The following is a 15,290-nucleotide window of genomic DNA, read 5'->3' on the forward strand; positions in this document are numbered from 1 at the left end:
GCTATGTACTGTAGGTACGAGTAACGTACGACGTAGGTATCTGGCATGATATGATATGATATGGTATGATATAACAAATTGACAATGACATGTCCAGAGAAAGAGGGGTCCTATCAGGATAATTACCATACCAACACACAAAAATGCACTATTACTTATTAATAGTGCTTATCCTTTGCAGCTCCCTCTCAACCGAAAGAGGTGCCCGACGCGCGACACGAAACCAAAAAAAGGGGGGGGCCATTTGTTAAGATCGCCAATGTACCGGATGAAACCCAGCCCCCAAGCTATTACGGAGTATCTTTCTACATACATCCTTCCTTCGGGGACCAGCGAGGGAAGATACACACATACATACATACAAGCAGGGCTGAGTCAGCAGCAACAACAACAGCAGCAGCAGCGTTGGGGCGGTCAAGAAGAAAGCGGTGACTATTGCGGACGCCTGAACGGCTGAGGCTCTGTGGACGATTTGTATTTTAGTCAAGGTAATCAATCACTCAATCCCCCGTGTCCTGGTCAACGCCTTATCCATCGTGAGTCGTGAGTTCTCGTGTCTTTCTAGCACACAATCTGTTCATGCCGTGATGGCGTCTTCGGATAACGAGGTCGGTCTCCTTGAAAACCTGGCGCAGAGGACACAGACTGCGGCGGCGCAAATCGCCAGGTTCCTGAGTGAATCCCAGACAAACAGCCAAGTCGGTGATGGACAGCCTGGCTCCTTTGACATCCCGCTCAGCGCACCCCCCGAAATCAATGCGGCAAAAGCGTCGCTGCTCGAATCCACCATGCTGATACAACAGCTGGTCATGTCCGCCACGGACGTTCAGCAACAAATGACCCTGTACACGCAGCAGATGGCGGCGATTCGGTGGATCTGTCGCTTCGACGTTGCGACACACGTCCCCCCCTCTGGGACCGTTTCCTATGAAACCTTGGCCGCCACCGCCCATGTGCCTCAGGGCGAACTCATGCGCATCTCCCGCATGGCGATGACGGCAGGCTTTTTCCAGGAGCCCGTTCAAGGTCGGATCGGACACACGCCCACTTCTCGGGATCTTAGTTCCTCGTCCCCCGTGCACGACACTTTCCTCTTCATGAGTGAGACGGGGCACGCGATTGTGAGCAGAATGCCCGAGATGACCGAAGCCAATCTCAAACTTGGTCCCGGGGCGAAACCCAAGACGGCGTTCAATATCGCCATGAACACCGGCATGCCGTTTTTCAAGTATATCATGTCAAACCCCACTCTGGCAAAGCAACAGGCTGCGCACATGAAGACCATCGTCGCCGCCGAGGAGTCCCATATTCGACATACAGTCAGTGGCTATAGTTGGGGCTCCCTCCCTCAGGGGGCAAAGATCGTCGACATGGGCGGCTCGACAGGCCATGTCAGCATCGCCATTGCACGGGCTTTTCCTCATCTGAAGTTTGTAGTGCAGGATCTCCCCCAAGTTTTATCGCAGAGACCACCAGTTCCGGCAGACCTGGGAGATCGAGTCGTGTTCGAAGCACACGACTTCTTCCAGCCACAGCCAGCCAGCTGTCAGGGCGCGGATGTTTTCTTCATCCGACAGTGCCTGCAGAACTGGTCTGATGCCGACGCCGCCAAGGTCCTGCGGACGCTTCTACCGGCCATGGACAGAGGCAGATCAAGAATCGTGATCATGAGCGTCGTGCTGGCGAGTCCCAGTGACGCGGGAGTCGGACAGCGAGAGAAAGGCATAAGTCGGATGAGAGACCTCTTCATGATGCAAGCCATGGGCGGTGGCGAGAGAGACCTCGCGCAATGGAACGCGATAGTCAACGAGGCCGATCCTGGATTGGACATTGTACGTGTGAACAAGCCACACGGAAGCGTGCTGAGTGTCCTTGAGGTCAGATTCAGAATCTGAGTAACGAGCGGATTGATCCACCAACAAATGACCCAGCATCGCTGTTGATCTGTAGAGATGTGTCAAGAACGTTTCACCCTCTCGCCAACCAAACTGAGCCATTTCCAGTCGAGTTCTTTACCTCGTTGCCATGCCAGTACCTTTGTGAACCATGAGGAACCCGTAAGATTTCCAGCGTCGCCATCTGTTCGCCGGGAATCATGATGGTCCACCACGCGTGTATGTTTCTCCCTTCTCCTCGGACACCTGTGCTGTACTGTTGACATGCTCCTCTGCCGCGTCGAACCCTCCAAGGCAGCTTCAATTTTTCGATACACCTCGGTGTTGTGTCCAAATCTTTTACACACAGCTTCCGACACAGATAGATCGCCAGATAGATCGCCATCATGTCGGTATGTTTGGACAAGATAGGGATCAGCTCCTCGTTGCACAAACATATATACCATTTCCCCCCAGTATTCAGTCAAGTCGGGTCCATGCCCGTAAGCTGTAGAGAGCAATTGGGCCCATACGCTGTGCTTCGAGTTATTTACCATGAGATTAGGATCAAGTCCTCTGTCAAGCAAAAGACGAAATATCTCCTGCACCAACCCCAGATGTTGTTCCGCGTAGGGCATGCGCATTATCAGCCCGCCCACTCCACAACCTTCATCCACGAGGTCTAGTCGAAATATTGCCCCGTGCTTGAGCAACAGTATGAGCATCCGAAAATAGTGTTCATTCAATAAATCCAGTCCTTCTCTGTCCACGGAAGCAAGGTCAAGAAGGTTATGCAGCATTGGCTTGCCGTTTACCACGCCGTTTGGATCGACACCGTTCTCAAGCAGGAGTTGAGCCATCTCGAACCTAGCCTCCTGGTCTTTAGGTCGCGTGGTAATGAAGGTTATCTCGATTACCGTCCATAAAAGTTCTATGCATTGGCCTAAAAATAGATCCGGTTGTCTTTGAAGTCGATCTTTAACATAAGGAACGAAACCAAATTCAATGGTTCTGAACAGAAACGATCTGTCCTTACTGTCACCAGGCTCCAGGCTATCTTTATCCGTCGGGCTGCATAAGTGACAAAGATCGTTCATTCTGTCGAGTAATGGTGTGCTTGGAGTGCCCAATTCGTCCTCTGCTGCTGAGGCACATTTAATGAAGTTGTTCCACTCACGGGGGCTCAGACTGCCTGGGAAATTCTCGCCTTGTCGAATGAACGCTTCGCATATGCACAGATACGCATTGAAGTTTTGTGCCGAGTAAGAAGCAAGCAGATACTGCATTTGCTTTGTCACCAGGAAATCGCGGACGGTCCGATGAAGGAAGTCGACACGCTTGACTCCTGGTTCGCGGGAGGATTCGGTAGATTCCAGTAGTCCTCTGTAACGGCCATTGAGTTTTCGTCTCATTGTTTCTTCTGCCGCCTGGATCTTCTCGTCAACTTGGACTGATGCTAGACCATTCGTCTCGGAACTCCATTTGAGAAACTCGTCCCCTTCGTCAATACATGAATAAAGAAGTAGTCGAAGAGAGCTGCTTGTTGCAAGGGCAACACGGAAAGTGTGTGCCATTCTCCTGCGATACACCTTATCTACTGATTCGATCATTTTCTCGAAAAATTCCTCAAGGTCACTCGGCATCTCCAACACCCTCTCGTACAGCAGAGCCAGAGAATCGCCGTTGATAAGGCCGTACCTGAGAGATCGTGTGACGAGGTAGACCCAGAGGAAAACTCCTTGGGCGCGCGACACAATTTCCGATATCAGCCTCTCGATCTGGGCGACTTCTGTTGTCATCATTGAAAAGTTTGCTACTTCGTCCAGCTTTTCTCTCGCGTAAAGGGCGATGTCGTTTTTTGTAAGGTCTTGCAGGTATAATTTGTTCCGAGGATGCTGGCCAAAGACATCTTCAAAGCAGTTCCACGGCCTGCTAGAAACACAAACTTTGACATTGTCGATTCGAGCGATGTTCTGTATTGTTTTTATGATATCCAATGGATCGCCGTCATATTCGTCTAGACCGTCAACGAAAATGCAGAGTTTTGAAGGGTTCCCATAGCGTGTGCCCAGGCGGCTCAGTCTCCTGAAAGCTTCGTTGAGCTCTAGCATGGTCCATTCGGCTTGAAAACCATGTCGAGATGTGGCCCATCTTTCTAGACAGATGATTGGGATCCATTCGGGAAACGTTTTGAGTATGTCGAACAAGACCTGTCGAAGTAGACCGACTTGAGACTTTTGCATGTCGCTCCCGGAGATCCAGAAGAAGAATCCGGCGGTAACGAGACGGCTGCCGTCAGCCCAGGCTTCAAGGCGTTGCAGCGTCTCCGAGCAATCGTAAAGATACTTCATCAAAGTGCTCTTGCCACTACCGGGTTTGCCTGAGACCCAGTAGATACCTTCACCATGGGTTAACCATTCGTGGAATCTTATGCCGGAACGTGGATCGGAAGACGCCCACCGAGAGGGCTCAAAGATCCATTTGAATGTGTCCTTGTGCGCTTCAGCAATGGCAGAATACCTCGCAGCCATCCGCTCGAATATCAGACTTTTCAAGATGGTCGCTCCCTTCCGCAAACTTTCTGCTTCGTGATCCGAGCTGCGCAGCCTTTGATCAATGCGAGTCAAATGCTCGCCTGTGATGTCCTGCGTACTTTGTACGAGGTTGCGGAGCGATTCAAGCATGGGATTAAGTCTCTGTAGGCTCATTGAGTCGATCTCGAGATACTGCGTTCGAGCATCTTCCAAGGATTGAAGAGCCTGTCCTTGACGCACACTGACGATGCTCAGCATTCGGAAAGAGAGATAGAACTGAGAAGACCGAGGCTTACCTTATGTATGAGAGTACGTGAACGGACAAGTTGCTGCGCGCATCCTCGAGCCGCTTTCTTAGTTTGGCAATCTTGTCCTTTTTCCAAAGCGTCTTGAGGGCCTGGAGAAAGCTTCGCCATTTCTTGTGCGAGCCGTCACCGGCGGTGAGGCTTTGGATGGCTGCTAGGAGCTCATCTCCAACAACACGTGAAGCGGCCGCGATCTTGACAATCTCCGCCTCGGTCTGGGAAACAGCTGCCTGTGAGTGATCCAGAGGATTCAACAGCGTTGAGCTGAGACGTGAGAGGCTCTCGGCGACGTCCTGGAGCTCAATATTTTCGGCTGTTACTCCGTTTGTTGAATGATATATCTCCTTCGCATCTGAGATGAGCCGCCGGCTGAAATCGATGAATTGCACGATATTTGCGGCCAGGCCGATGGCGGAGAGTGGATCAAGGACCATACCGAAAGAGCGACCGGAGGAGCAACAGGTCGAGAAGGATGATGATGATGATGAAGGGATCAAGATGAAGATAGAGAAGAAGGATGACTCCAGGTGGGCAAGAAAGAAGGCGTGATGCTAAAGGTCAAATTCCCCTCCACCTGCGATTTGGCCTGCACCTGCACAGCCCACGTCCAGCCTCAGCCTCAATAATGCCCTCAACCTCGTCTGCCTCGTTAGCCTTGGGCATTTGTCCTGGAAACGTGGACCAATCGGCATGGAGATGAAGCATCAACTGACCTTTTCATTGGGCTGTTCAAGGCAAGAGAGAGAAGACGACGTGGACATCAGCCATCGCTGCATGACATAAAACATCCCACCGACTAGAAAGACATTCAGGTTCAAAATCAAAAGGCTTTTCTCCCATGACTGGGGGTAGAATTGAAAAACTGTATATGGCAACAACCTTCACAGCCGTCAACCCAACTCCTCCTTATGTACATGATCAATTCTTCTTCCTCTGACCATACGACCGTGTGGCGTAGTCTCCCTGGTAGACAATCAGATCTGCCGGTTCGTAATCATGCGTCCCACTCAGGTAGCTCTGGAGAATCCTCTTGACCCCGTCGGCATAGCGCTTCTGGGCGTCCAGCGAGCTTCCCGACATATGGGGAACCATGCCGTTACCTCCTCCGAGGGGATTCTTTGCATAGCGAAGCGGGTGGTCTCGTGGCGCGGGCTGGGGGAACCAGACGTCGCCGCCGTATCCGTTCAGGTGGCCGGACTTCAGAGCAGCCGCGATGTCATCGGCCACCACGATTGCGCCGCGGGCAGTGTTGACGATCCATGAGCCTGGGGCATGTCAGTAACGTAGTTCAAAATCTCTTGAGGATGAGGCACAAGAGTGCAGAGATGCAGAGAAACAGCCGATCCCTACCTTTCTTCATCTTCGAGATCAGCTCTTTGTTGAAGAGGCCGTAAGTCTTCTCGTGTAGCGGGCAGTTGATGGTGACAATGTCGCACTGGGCCACCATGTCCTCTAGACTCTCCACTCTTCGGCAGCCAATTTCAGCTTCCACATCAGGGTTGAGGGGCTGGTAATCGTAGTAGAGGAGCTCCTTGCAATCGAATGGTTTCAACCGACGTAGGACACGTTGGCCAATCCTCCCGATCCCAACTGTGCCCACCACCTTACCTTCCAGGTCATACTCATTCCGTGCGACCTGGGCAACATTCCATTCACCCCGTTCGATCTGTTCGTGTGCTGGAATCCAGTTCCGGACCAGGCCGAGCATAGTCATCACCACATGCTCGGCGACCGAGACCACGTTGGAGCCTGTAACCTCTGCGACGGTGATACCGCCGTTGGTCTTATTCGCGGCATTAAGGTCGATGTGGTCTGATCCGACACCAGCAGTTACGGCTAGTTTGAGCTTTTTGGCCTTCTTTAATCGGTCGGCGTTGAGGTAGGCCGGGTGGAATCTAAGTTAGCCCGTGAATTAGCACAGGGTGGGGGTACCGGGAGAGTCAATGTCGTGACCTTGAGGCTCCACATACGGGGTGGTGATCAGGATCTCTGCATCTGGGAGCTCTCTTTCAAAAACCGAGTTCGGGCCCTCCTTGTCAGAGGTGGTAATGAGAGTATGGCCCTGGTTTTCAAGCCATTTCCTGAGACCCAACTCATTCTCGGTCGTCCCTAGCAGTCGTGGTTGCTGTTTGGCATGTTCACCTCCCTGGGGCTGTCAGTATCGTCACGTCCACGTGAATGTCAAGGGGCTCCTTCTGGAAGTTGTAACACCATGAATAGGGAGGGAGTGGAGGAGAGCTTACATCATATAAAACAGACAGAATCTTCACGTTGCGGTTGGCTGACGCGGAAAAAGATCTGATTGATGATAGGCCTGGCTTTTGACGCAACAGCCTTGGGCCCGCCTGAGCACACAAGGTTGAAGGTCCTGAGAATCCGGTTCTGACTGCTGCGGTTCGAAGCATTTCCATGGTGGCCCCAGTGGCGCGACACAGTTTTCTCAACGACAGTACAGAAGATGTCGTTCACGAAAGAAGGGGAGGAGCTTTCCAGACGTGATGGACAAGAAATGGAATGCCATCCCTCAACCAACAGCAGACGGTGTTGTCTTTAATGGCACAACTCGGTGAAAACACGGACAAGGCTGCATTGACCTTCAACTCGGTGGAGCAATGACATTTTGGGACCTTGTTCTGAAGTTCGGCCAGGTTCCAGATCGCTCAAGACGTCGAAACGCTATGGGATGAATTGTAACCCGAGATGCCGTAGGAGCCCTGAGCATGTAGGACATAGCGAGATGTGTGAGGTCAACTCCTCGCTCAGAATGTCCTACTTTGGAATGGCCAAAACATGACAGTACAGCCTCTGACTTGTTGTCACACGATTCGCTTACCGCCCGAACAGGAATAATATACTCATTTGGACTTGGAGACTCCCTGCAACTCATCTTTGTACCGGTAGAGGGTGATAAAAGATCAACCGGCATGCGAAATGTTGCTGAGGTGGTTGAACGTGAGACTGGGAGAAGGATAGAACGGGCACCCACGGAATACTGACCAATAGGCATGGCTAGAGTGCCGATATTGCCGATCATGCCGATAGCACCGATTGGCCAGACTCTGGGATTTGTGGATCACGCCAAGATACCTTCTCCACGTTATTTTCGCCCCGCGTCAACTTCCTCCACATCCTCACATCCTCGCATCCCCAGAACCATCGCGGCCAGGAGGAGCCAATACCTGACCTGAGGGAGTACAATTGTTAGCTAACATAGGTATGGGTTTAATTGCTCAAAGTTCATCCCTTTGCACTTTCAGACCACTGAGGAGCTTTGTCCGTGCCCGCTGCTTCGGCAAGTCGCTCCCTCTGAGCCGAAACATCCACATCCTTGAACAATAGTCCCATTGTGTTGCAGGTCCAATACCCCTTCAGGCTCTCCTTCAAAGGACTCTCTGGACCAGAAACAAGGGCATCCACCAGACACAGGTGACAATCAACCAGGATACTAGGCCAAACAACCTTTCATGTCAGCACGTCCCACGGCGCCTCGAAATGCCGTTGCCTGTGTTCCCTGCCGAACGGCCAAGTTGAGATGTTCGCACCACAACCAAGCTCCATGTGATCGTTGCCGGTCGGCCGGTCGCGCGGCTTCGTGCTATTTCCCCCAGAAGTGGACGTCCGCTCTACATCGGCAGCCGAAGAAGCCGCGCCGTGGGATCCAGCGTCAGGTTGAGCAGCCTCGAAGGTCGGAACACGGCAGACCCAACACCTCTACAAGCTTCATTGCGGCCGATGATCAATCGTTCAGGCTAAACCCTACTGAAGACCTGCGTGCCTTCTCCGGGGGCGAGCACCCATCGGACGATCCTCTAAGGTGGTTCACAAACGATGTGCAACAGTGCTACCTGCGATGTACCTACAAGTGGAGTTTTCACCACAAGCCCAGGCTCTTGCAACAGATTCGGGATGGAACACTTGATACGGCAATGGCGTGGGCCATCCTCACTCTGGCTTCCAGGTGCACTCCTTCCGACCGGGGTTTGACTTCAGTGGGATGTTGTTAACCTGTCGTTAGGTATTCTCCCACGCCAGGCTGCTTTGGCTCACCACTCGAAGCCAGCAATTTCTTTGCCCAGCGAGCATCACGTGCCGTCCAGCTCCGTATCACCTCCCCAAGCCTACCCCAGGTGCAGGCTCTTTTGCTGCTCACAGGCCACAAGTGGGGGGCAGGTGACGGGAAGAGTGCATGGATCTATCTCGGCATAGCTGTGCGCATGGTGCAGATGCTGGGGCTCTGCGCAGAAACCTCGAACGCATCTAGTAGTGATTCGTCGGCGTCGGCGTCAGAGGCTTTCATCCTGGCCGAGGAACGTCGGCGCACCGCCTGGACATGCTTCCTCATGGAGAGCCTTCTCAGCGGTGGCGGTAGTCGTGCACGTATCCTCCGATCCGAAGACATGACGATTCAGCTTCCCTGCGAAGACGAAGCATTCGTCTTTGGGACACCCGTGCGATGCGAACTGTTCAACGATGCGTACCAGTATTCCAGGGAAGAGCAGCCTGACACAAGGCCAAGTCCGTCTATCCTTGCTTATACGGTAAGAGTCGCAGATATATGGGGCCATGTGGCGAAGTGGGCGTCGTGCGGCGACGGCAACCCTGCCGCTCAAAGTCCAGGCAAAAGTGACCGGGAGTCGAGGGCGTACAGCCTCGTCTCGTCGCTTGAGCACTGGAAAGCGACGTTGCCGGCCCGGCTACGGTACAGTCTCTTCTCTCTGCAAGCCCACAGCGTGCTCGAACAGGGCCAGGGCTTCTGCTACATGCACTGCATATATTTCATGGCCCTGATATTCCTCCACCGGCATCATCTGCCGCACCTGGGCCTGGCGAGAACCCCACCACCACCACCACCAGCGGTACAGACGCCGCGGAACAGTCCAGACCAGGAAGCGGCAGCACTCCCCGACCGTGCGGACCGGTCGTCACACACCCTCTACGACACGGCGTCCACCGTGTGCGACATGTGCGACGAGATCAACCGGGCCGGCGCGGACTTCCGGCGCGGGCTGGTGCCCTGGATCGGCTTTACCGTCTACACCACCATCGGGGTCATGCTTTACTTCCAATCCTTCCCGCTCGAGCCGAGCGTCGAGTTTCTCACCAGGACCAGACAGAAGCTGCACAGCGCATACCTGCTCCTCAGGGAGATGAAGAACGAATGGCCCATGGCCAGTCGCTGGGTACGTTTTTACTCGCCCACATTTCTCCCCTGCCCCCCTCGGCATCCTTTTCTCCTATGTAACACCTCATACAAGACACTATATGATATAATATGAGATGAGATGATATAACCCGTGCTTATTATATACTTAAAATGACTGACCACAATTACCCCGCGTACCGTGTAGCTCGAGAATATATACTCGCTACAAAAATACCACGCCACCAGGATACAAAAGACCAACCTGTCGGCGGAAGAGCTGCAGAGTTTCCGTAATCTCATGGTCGACTACGGCGCCCTGCACGACACGGTGGTCTCGGACACAACCGGTTGCGCTCGTTCCACTGGGAACACATCAGATATGGCGATGGCGATAGCGTCAGGGCCAGGGTCAGGGCCAGGGTCAGACATCTGGTCCAGCTTCGAGGCGAGACCACCGCACTACGCACCGCTCCGACAACAACAGGGTACGCCGCAGTCGGCGAGAACCGAGTCGGCCAGCGCCTCGTCGGGGGTCGATGCGCTCACTGTTCCGGATGAATTCGACGGTGCCGACTACCTCGTCTCCGAGGAAGAGATGGCAGGCATCTTTCAGGAGTTCTGGACCATGTTCCCGGGAGAGATCAATACGGATCATATGGCTTTGGAATAGCCCGCGCACGCAGACCAATCAGTTTGAACAGAGGAAGTAAAAACGTACAAGTAATTCTAGATAACAGGGACTGGGGGCATAATGTATTCCATTCCTTAGTACGCTCAATGCAGGACTTGAACAAGCCGTGTTGGTTTTATTTGTGAAACAACCTCAACACTCCTCTCAGGACTTGGTGAGCCGTTAGCTGGCTCGGGGGCACTCTGGGACCAGTGTATCCCTTGATGGGCGGCTCCCACATTGGGTTTGCGCCATTGTTCAGGGCGTGCTCAATCTCGGCGAGTTCAAACCATTTGGCTTCTTCCAGCTCGGTTTCCGGGTAGGTGATGGATTCGCCTCCCTCGACACATTGGCCGATGACGCCGATCAACATCGTCGACGGATAGGGCCATGGTTGACTGGAATGGATCTGCACTCTGTCGATGTGGACGCCAGTTTCCTCATAGGCTTCCCTCCTTGTCGCCGTCTCGATGCTCTCGCCGGGTTCGATGAAGCCCGAGAGACATGAGAAGTAGTTGGCAGGCCAGCGCTTTCCACGGCCTAAAAGGACACGTTTTCCGTCAGCCGAGATAGGGGCGATGACGGCAGTAGGGTCAGTCCTTGGGAATGCCTGGTTGTGAAGGCCAATCCGGGTCGGACATGCTCGCTGACGGAGGACGCCATTGTCGGCAGGCGGACAGACCACTTTCGCCCCGCCATGGGTGGACAGCATGCGGCCACCGCAGCTAGAACAGTAGCGGTTGCGGTTATTCCAGTCGATCAGCGACCGTGCATGGCTGTATATGGCTGCTTGCGGGTGATCTAGTGTGAGGTCGATCCGGGTGGGTACATACTTCAGTCCGGCGGTTGCTTGTGACTCCTTGAATGCGGCATAATGATTCGGGCTCACATCGAGAGCAAAATAGGGCACTCCGGAGTACTGACCCAGCTGAACATTTTCTCCAGTGGTTGCAGATTTGTCTTCAAGGTCCAAGCCGAGGAAGATGAGGGTCGGGTGGTGATCAGCTGGGTTGAACTCTGCTATCTGGGTCTTCTCGTCTTTGGCGTAGGGACGACCAATTGCGCTGGCAACGTCTTCATATCTGCTAAAGGCGAGCTTCCCATCTGGCGACCGCAGAGGGTTCAACTCGTTGAAGGTGAGATACTTTGCACTCGGATGGGTCGAGGCTTTGTCTAACAGCTGGTTGTTTAAACGGATGAACGAGAGGCGGGTGATGGGCCCGTTAGAAAAGTAGGCATTGTGGCCCTGGCCAAATATTTCCAAGAGACTGGACATTGTGGTTAGAAACAATAAAGCAGGCACTCCAGAACCAACATTCTACTCGTAAGAGGGCGAACTGAATAGGCACAACAGGGTGGGATTTATTGACCGACGGTGTTATATTTAAGCGCTCGGAATAGGTGGAGAGGTGCCCCATGCTGTTGGTCACTCGCTTCTTGCTTGTCGCGGCTGTCCAGGATGTGCGGAGGGATCCCGATGTGCTCGGTACGGTGTCTTGTCTGCGGTCCTAAAGTTATTTGTCACCGTTATACCTGCTCACCTGCGAGGCTGGTCGCAGCCTGGAGCACGAACTGCAGGTAGCTTTTCATCACCATTGACTAGAGATTCGGACATTGTCTCAGTTTCAGACAAGTGGCCATCCCCAATAAAACCTCCGAGAAAGCGCCGGGCTTTTTGATGCCTCAGTCACCGACTCTGGCTTGAAGGTCCGTAGTGTTAGGGGGCGTTTTCGAAGAGCTGCAGGTTACATGCTGAACTGCATGGATTAATTGCTCCCTGTATATAAAGGAGACTTTGAAGAGCTGTTAACACTGGGGAAGACATCACGTGCTCTCTTATCATCACGAGATCACGGGACTGCGCGTTAAGTGGCTTGGCAGACGTCGGAGGTTTTTATCCTTCCGCCAGTCCCTAAAGTGTCGAATGATAAACAGGATGAATCTCTCTAGCTCTACCTCCGTGTAGAAACATACAGGGTCACTTCAATGTCATTTAGCTTCTGATTTTAATGGAGCCACCCATGACGTGTCTCTTCATTCCTCGAGGAAAAGCATTCAGTGCTCTCCCCAAGATGATCCAGTCCGTCACATAACCCTACCCCAATCTCTATGGCGATACATTCGAGCAGTGAGGACCGAATCTTTGGTCTGGCCGGGTTGATATAGCATTCTGGCATGGCTGAGGAGGAGAAGGTGTATCTTCTGATGCTGCACCTCTCCAGGCAGGGTAAGATGAAAGATGGTAGAGGACAATGCAGAAGACAATGAACGCAAGACAAAGTGCCAACGGAAGACGGTTTGAAATGCCGCCATGATCTGGATCTTTGGCTCTTGGCTAATGCTGTTTCATGGCATTCGGACCTGAAGTCCGCATGTAGGTGTTCTTTACATGCTCACTTCATACGTTTTCACGACTCGGCAGCTATCTCCTGTCTCGCCTTTGCATTGTCATCAAAAGGCTGCAAGCCACCTTTCGCGGGGCCGATGAGTTGGAGTCCTTCAGGACTGAATCGGCTGCCGTGGACGGGACAGTCCCAGCTCTTCTCGTCGTTGTTCCAGCACACTATGCCCTTTAGATGGGGACACACGGCGCTCATGCGGTGGACCTTGCCGTCCTTGTCCTTGTAGACTGCTTGAGGATGCGACGTCTTTGGGTTCAGCACGCCTCCTTGGTCCTTGCCCAGATCTTCGACGTCTTGGATGTCCGCTTGCAGGAGGCGTTTGTACTGCGTGTTGATCTGGACGTCGTGCTCGATCATGCTCGGGAGCTTGGCCGCCACGGACGAGATGCGTTTGGGGTTATAAACCTTCGCCCAGGGGTTGTCGACGCCCTGGATCTCGTCCGCGAGCAGTCTGCCCGCCAGCACTCCGTGAGTCAGGCCGTTGCCCGAGTCACCGGTGACCACGTAGACGCGTTCACTTCCTTCGTTCTTGCCAATGAACGCCATGTGGTCGACCGGCTCGAAAATCTGGCCGGACCATCTGTAGTCGACGCTCCCGGCATTGGGAAATCGTTCTCGCGCCCATGTTTCCAGTTCCTGGTACCGTGCGTCCCACTCGGCCTCCTGGCCCACTTTGTGGTCACATCCACCGACAACCATATAATCGTCCTTCTCGTCGCATTCAGTCAAGCGGGTATACTTGTATGCATCGGCCGAGTCGTAGATGAGACAGTCTTCAACGGTGCCTTTGGGAACGCGGATGGCGATGCAGTAGGTGCGGTTGTACTCCATCTCGGCGATGATGCTGAGTTTCTGCAGTGGCACACAGGTGGCCTGTACGGCGTGGTTGCACTTGACCGTGTGGCCATTCAGTGTCGAGACTGTCACGCTCTTCGCACCTAGATGGACGTCGACCAAGGGTACGTGGATCCCACTCTCAGCACAGTCAGTCACTCGTGTATGCGTGTAGCATTGGAAGTTGGGTTGCTCCTTGAGCCACTTCAGCACGCCCACCAAGTATTTGGTAGGATGGAACGTCGCTTGACGACCGACGATGACTCCGCCTCTTTGGTCCGGCTTTCCACTCCAGCCTTTGACGGTGAGGTTCTCGTCATATCTCGAGTCAAGGCCAAGTTCCTTTTGCAGGGCAGACTCTTCCTGTAGTTCTGCCATGTCGTCGTCATGTTCCTTGGTGCCCACGGGGTACTGGGACAGGTTGTACGCCGGTAGCATACGGTATTCGCAGTCGATCCCGAGCTCTTTCGAGATTTCACCCACATGCCTGATAGCCCAGTCGTGCGATTCCGCTGTGTGTTTTGCTCCCTCGGCACCGAACAGCTTCTTGATCGCCACATAGCCGTCGTCGAGGTCTGAAGACAAGTGGCCGGACGTTCGACCGGTTTCCCCTACAGCGAGCAGGTGTCAACACACGTCATCATCCCTAGACTCCAGTGTGAGTTATACCTGAGAGGATATCTCTTGCCTCGAGCATAACGACATTCACGCCCTTCCTCACGAGCTGCTCGGCGGTCGAAATGCCAGAGATACCTGATCCGATGATACACACATCGGTCTCCACATCCGCGTCCAGCTGGGGGAACTGCGGTCGATTGGAATACGGTTCGAGGTGCACCCAGACAGAGTCATGGCGACCAGAAGTTCTCATGAACTGGTTGGGATCTGAAGACATGCTGATGAAACGACGTGGGACCACGGTTGGATGGCTTCTGAGGGTAGAGGATACAATGACAGCTCGCTGATGGAGGAACAGAGTCCGCGAGAGGCTTGATACCAGAGGTCGCGTCGAGATGAATTGCGCAGCTGAACGTAGAAGGAATAGTTCTGCGGCAGTGATTCCCATTTCTTGAACCGTCGTCAACAGAGCTACGAGGAGGTAGTCTTAGGCATGTATAGATGTCGTCGGGAGGGTCATAGTTGCACGAGTTAGGACATTGGCCCTGACTGCGATCTGTCGTTGACCCATGATGACTTGATTTGATTTGCCCGACCTGTCAAAGGTCCGCAAGTCACATCCGGTCTCGTTCTTCGCATGAGATTTCGGCGTCACGTCAATGACTCTGGGGAGAACGCAGGTGGCTCTGGGCCGCATCGTGATCTCACCCCATACGTTGTAGCCTCTCGAGGAGCCTCGTGTCAGACGCATGCGAGCGACGCACTAGGTCTAGCCAGCCAGCCAGCCAATTCTGAGATGGAACGTCACGGCAAGTCTCTCTAGTGAACCCCTGATAATCCTCGAGGGCCGGCTATTCCTGACTTCATAACGACGTAATCTGGACACAGCAGCACTGCTGAGTCTGTTCAC

At 53.5% G+C, this 15,290-nt stretch overlaps 6 protein-coding genes across 6 annotated transcripts; 2 read left to right on the forward strand and 4 right to left on the reverse strand.

Moving 5' to 3' along the window:
• Window positions 1-587: 587 nt before the first annotated feature.
• On the forward strand, window positions 588-1,895 carry Z517_05559 (uncharacterized protein; the record flags this gene model as incomplete). Its single annotated transcript, XM_013430886.1, has 1 exon — window positions 588-1,895. The coding sequence occupies one exon, from the start codon at window positions 588-590 to the stop codon at window positions 1,893-1,895; it is 1,308 nt and encodes a 435-aa protein (XP_013286340.1).
• A 463-nt stretch (window positions 1,896-2,358) lies between these two features.
• Z517_05560 (uncharacterized protein) lies at window positions 2,359-5,147 on the reverse strand (the record flags this gene model as incomplete). The annotated part of the gene is made up of 3 exons (XM_013430887.1): window positions 2,359-2,382; window positions 2,429-4,649; window positions 4,705-5,147. 3 exons carry the CDS (start codon window positions 5,145-5,147, stop codon window positions 2,359-2,361), a joined length of 2,688 nt encoding a protein of 895 aa, XP_013286341.1.
• Window positions 5,148-5,631: 484 nt separating this feature from the next.
• Window positions 5,632-7,124, reverse strand: Z517_05561 (formate dehydrogenase; the record flags this gene model as incomplete). The annotated part of the gene is made up of 4 exons (XM_013430888.1): window positions 5,632-5,978; window positions 6,064-6,608; window positions 6,684-6,859; window positions 6,957-7,124. 4 exons carry the CDS (start codon window positions 7,122-7,124, stop codon window positions 5,632-5,634), a joined length of 1,236 nt encoding a protein of 411 aa, XP_013286342.1.
• Window positions 7,125-8,177: 1,053 nt separating this feature from the next.
• On the forward strand, window positions 8,178-10,526 carry Z517_05562 (uncharacterized protein; the record flags this gene model as incomplete). Its single annotated transcript, XM_013430889.1, has 3 exons — window positions 8,178-8,671; window positions 8,729-9,893; window positions 10,062-10,526. 3 exons carry the CDS (start codon window positions 8,178-8,180, stop codon window positions 10,524-10,526), a joined length of 2,124 nt encoding a protein of 707 aa, XP_013286343.1.
• Window positions 10,527-10,662: 136 nt separating this feature from the next.
• On the reverse strand, window positions 10,663-11,802 carry Z517_05563 (uncharacterized protein; the record flags this gene model as incomplete). The annotated part of the gene is made up of 1 exon (XM_013430890.1): window positions 10,663-11,802. One exon carries the CDS (start codon window positions 11,800-11,802, stop codon window positions 10,663-10,665), a length of 1,140 nt encoding a protein of 379 aa, XP_013286344.1.
• A 1,132-nt stretch (window positions 11,803-12,934) lies between these two features.
• Window positions 12,935-14,657, reverse strand: Z517_05564 (uncharacterized protein; the record flags this gene model as incomplete). The annotated part of the gene is made up of 2 exons (XM_013430891.1): window positions 12,935-14,373; window positions 14,432-14,657. 2 exons carry the CDS (start codon window positions 14,655-14,657, stop codon window positions 12,935-12,937), a joined length of 1,665 nt encoding a protein of 554 aa, XP_013286345.1.
• Between the last annotated feature and the right edge of the window lie 633 nt (window positions 14,658-15,290).

Source organism: Fonsecaea pedrosoi (assembly GCF_000835455.1).
Source record: "Fonsecaea pedrosoi CBS 271.37 unplaced genomic scaffold supercont1.3, whole genome shotgun sequence".
Taxonomy (NCBI): Eukaryota; Fungi; Ascomycota; class Eurotiomycetes; order Chaetothyriales; family Herpotrichiellaceae; genus Fonsecaea; species Fonsecaea pedrosoi.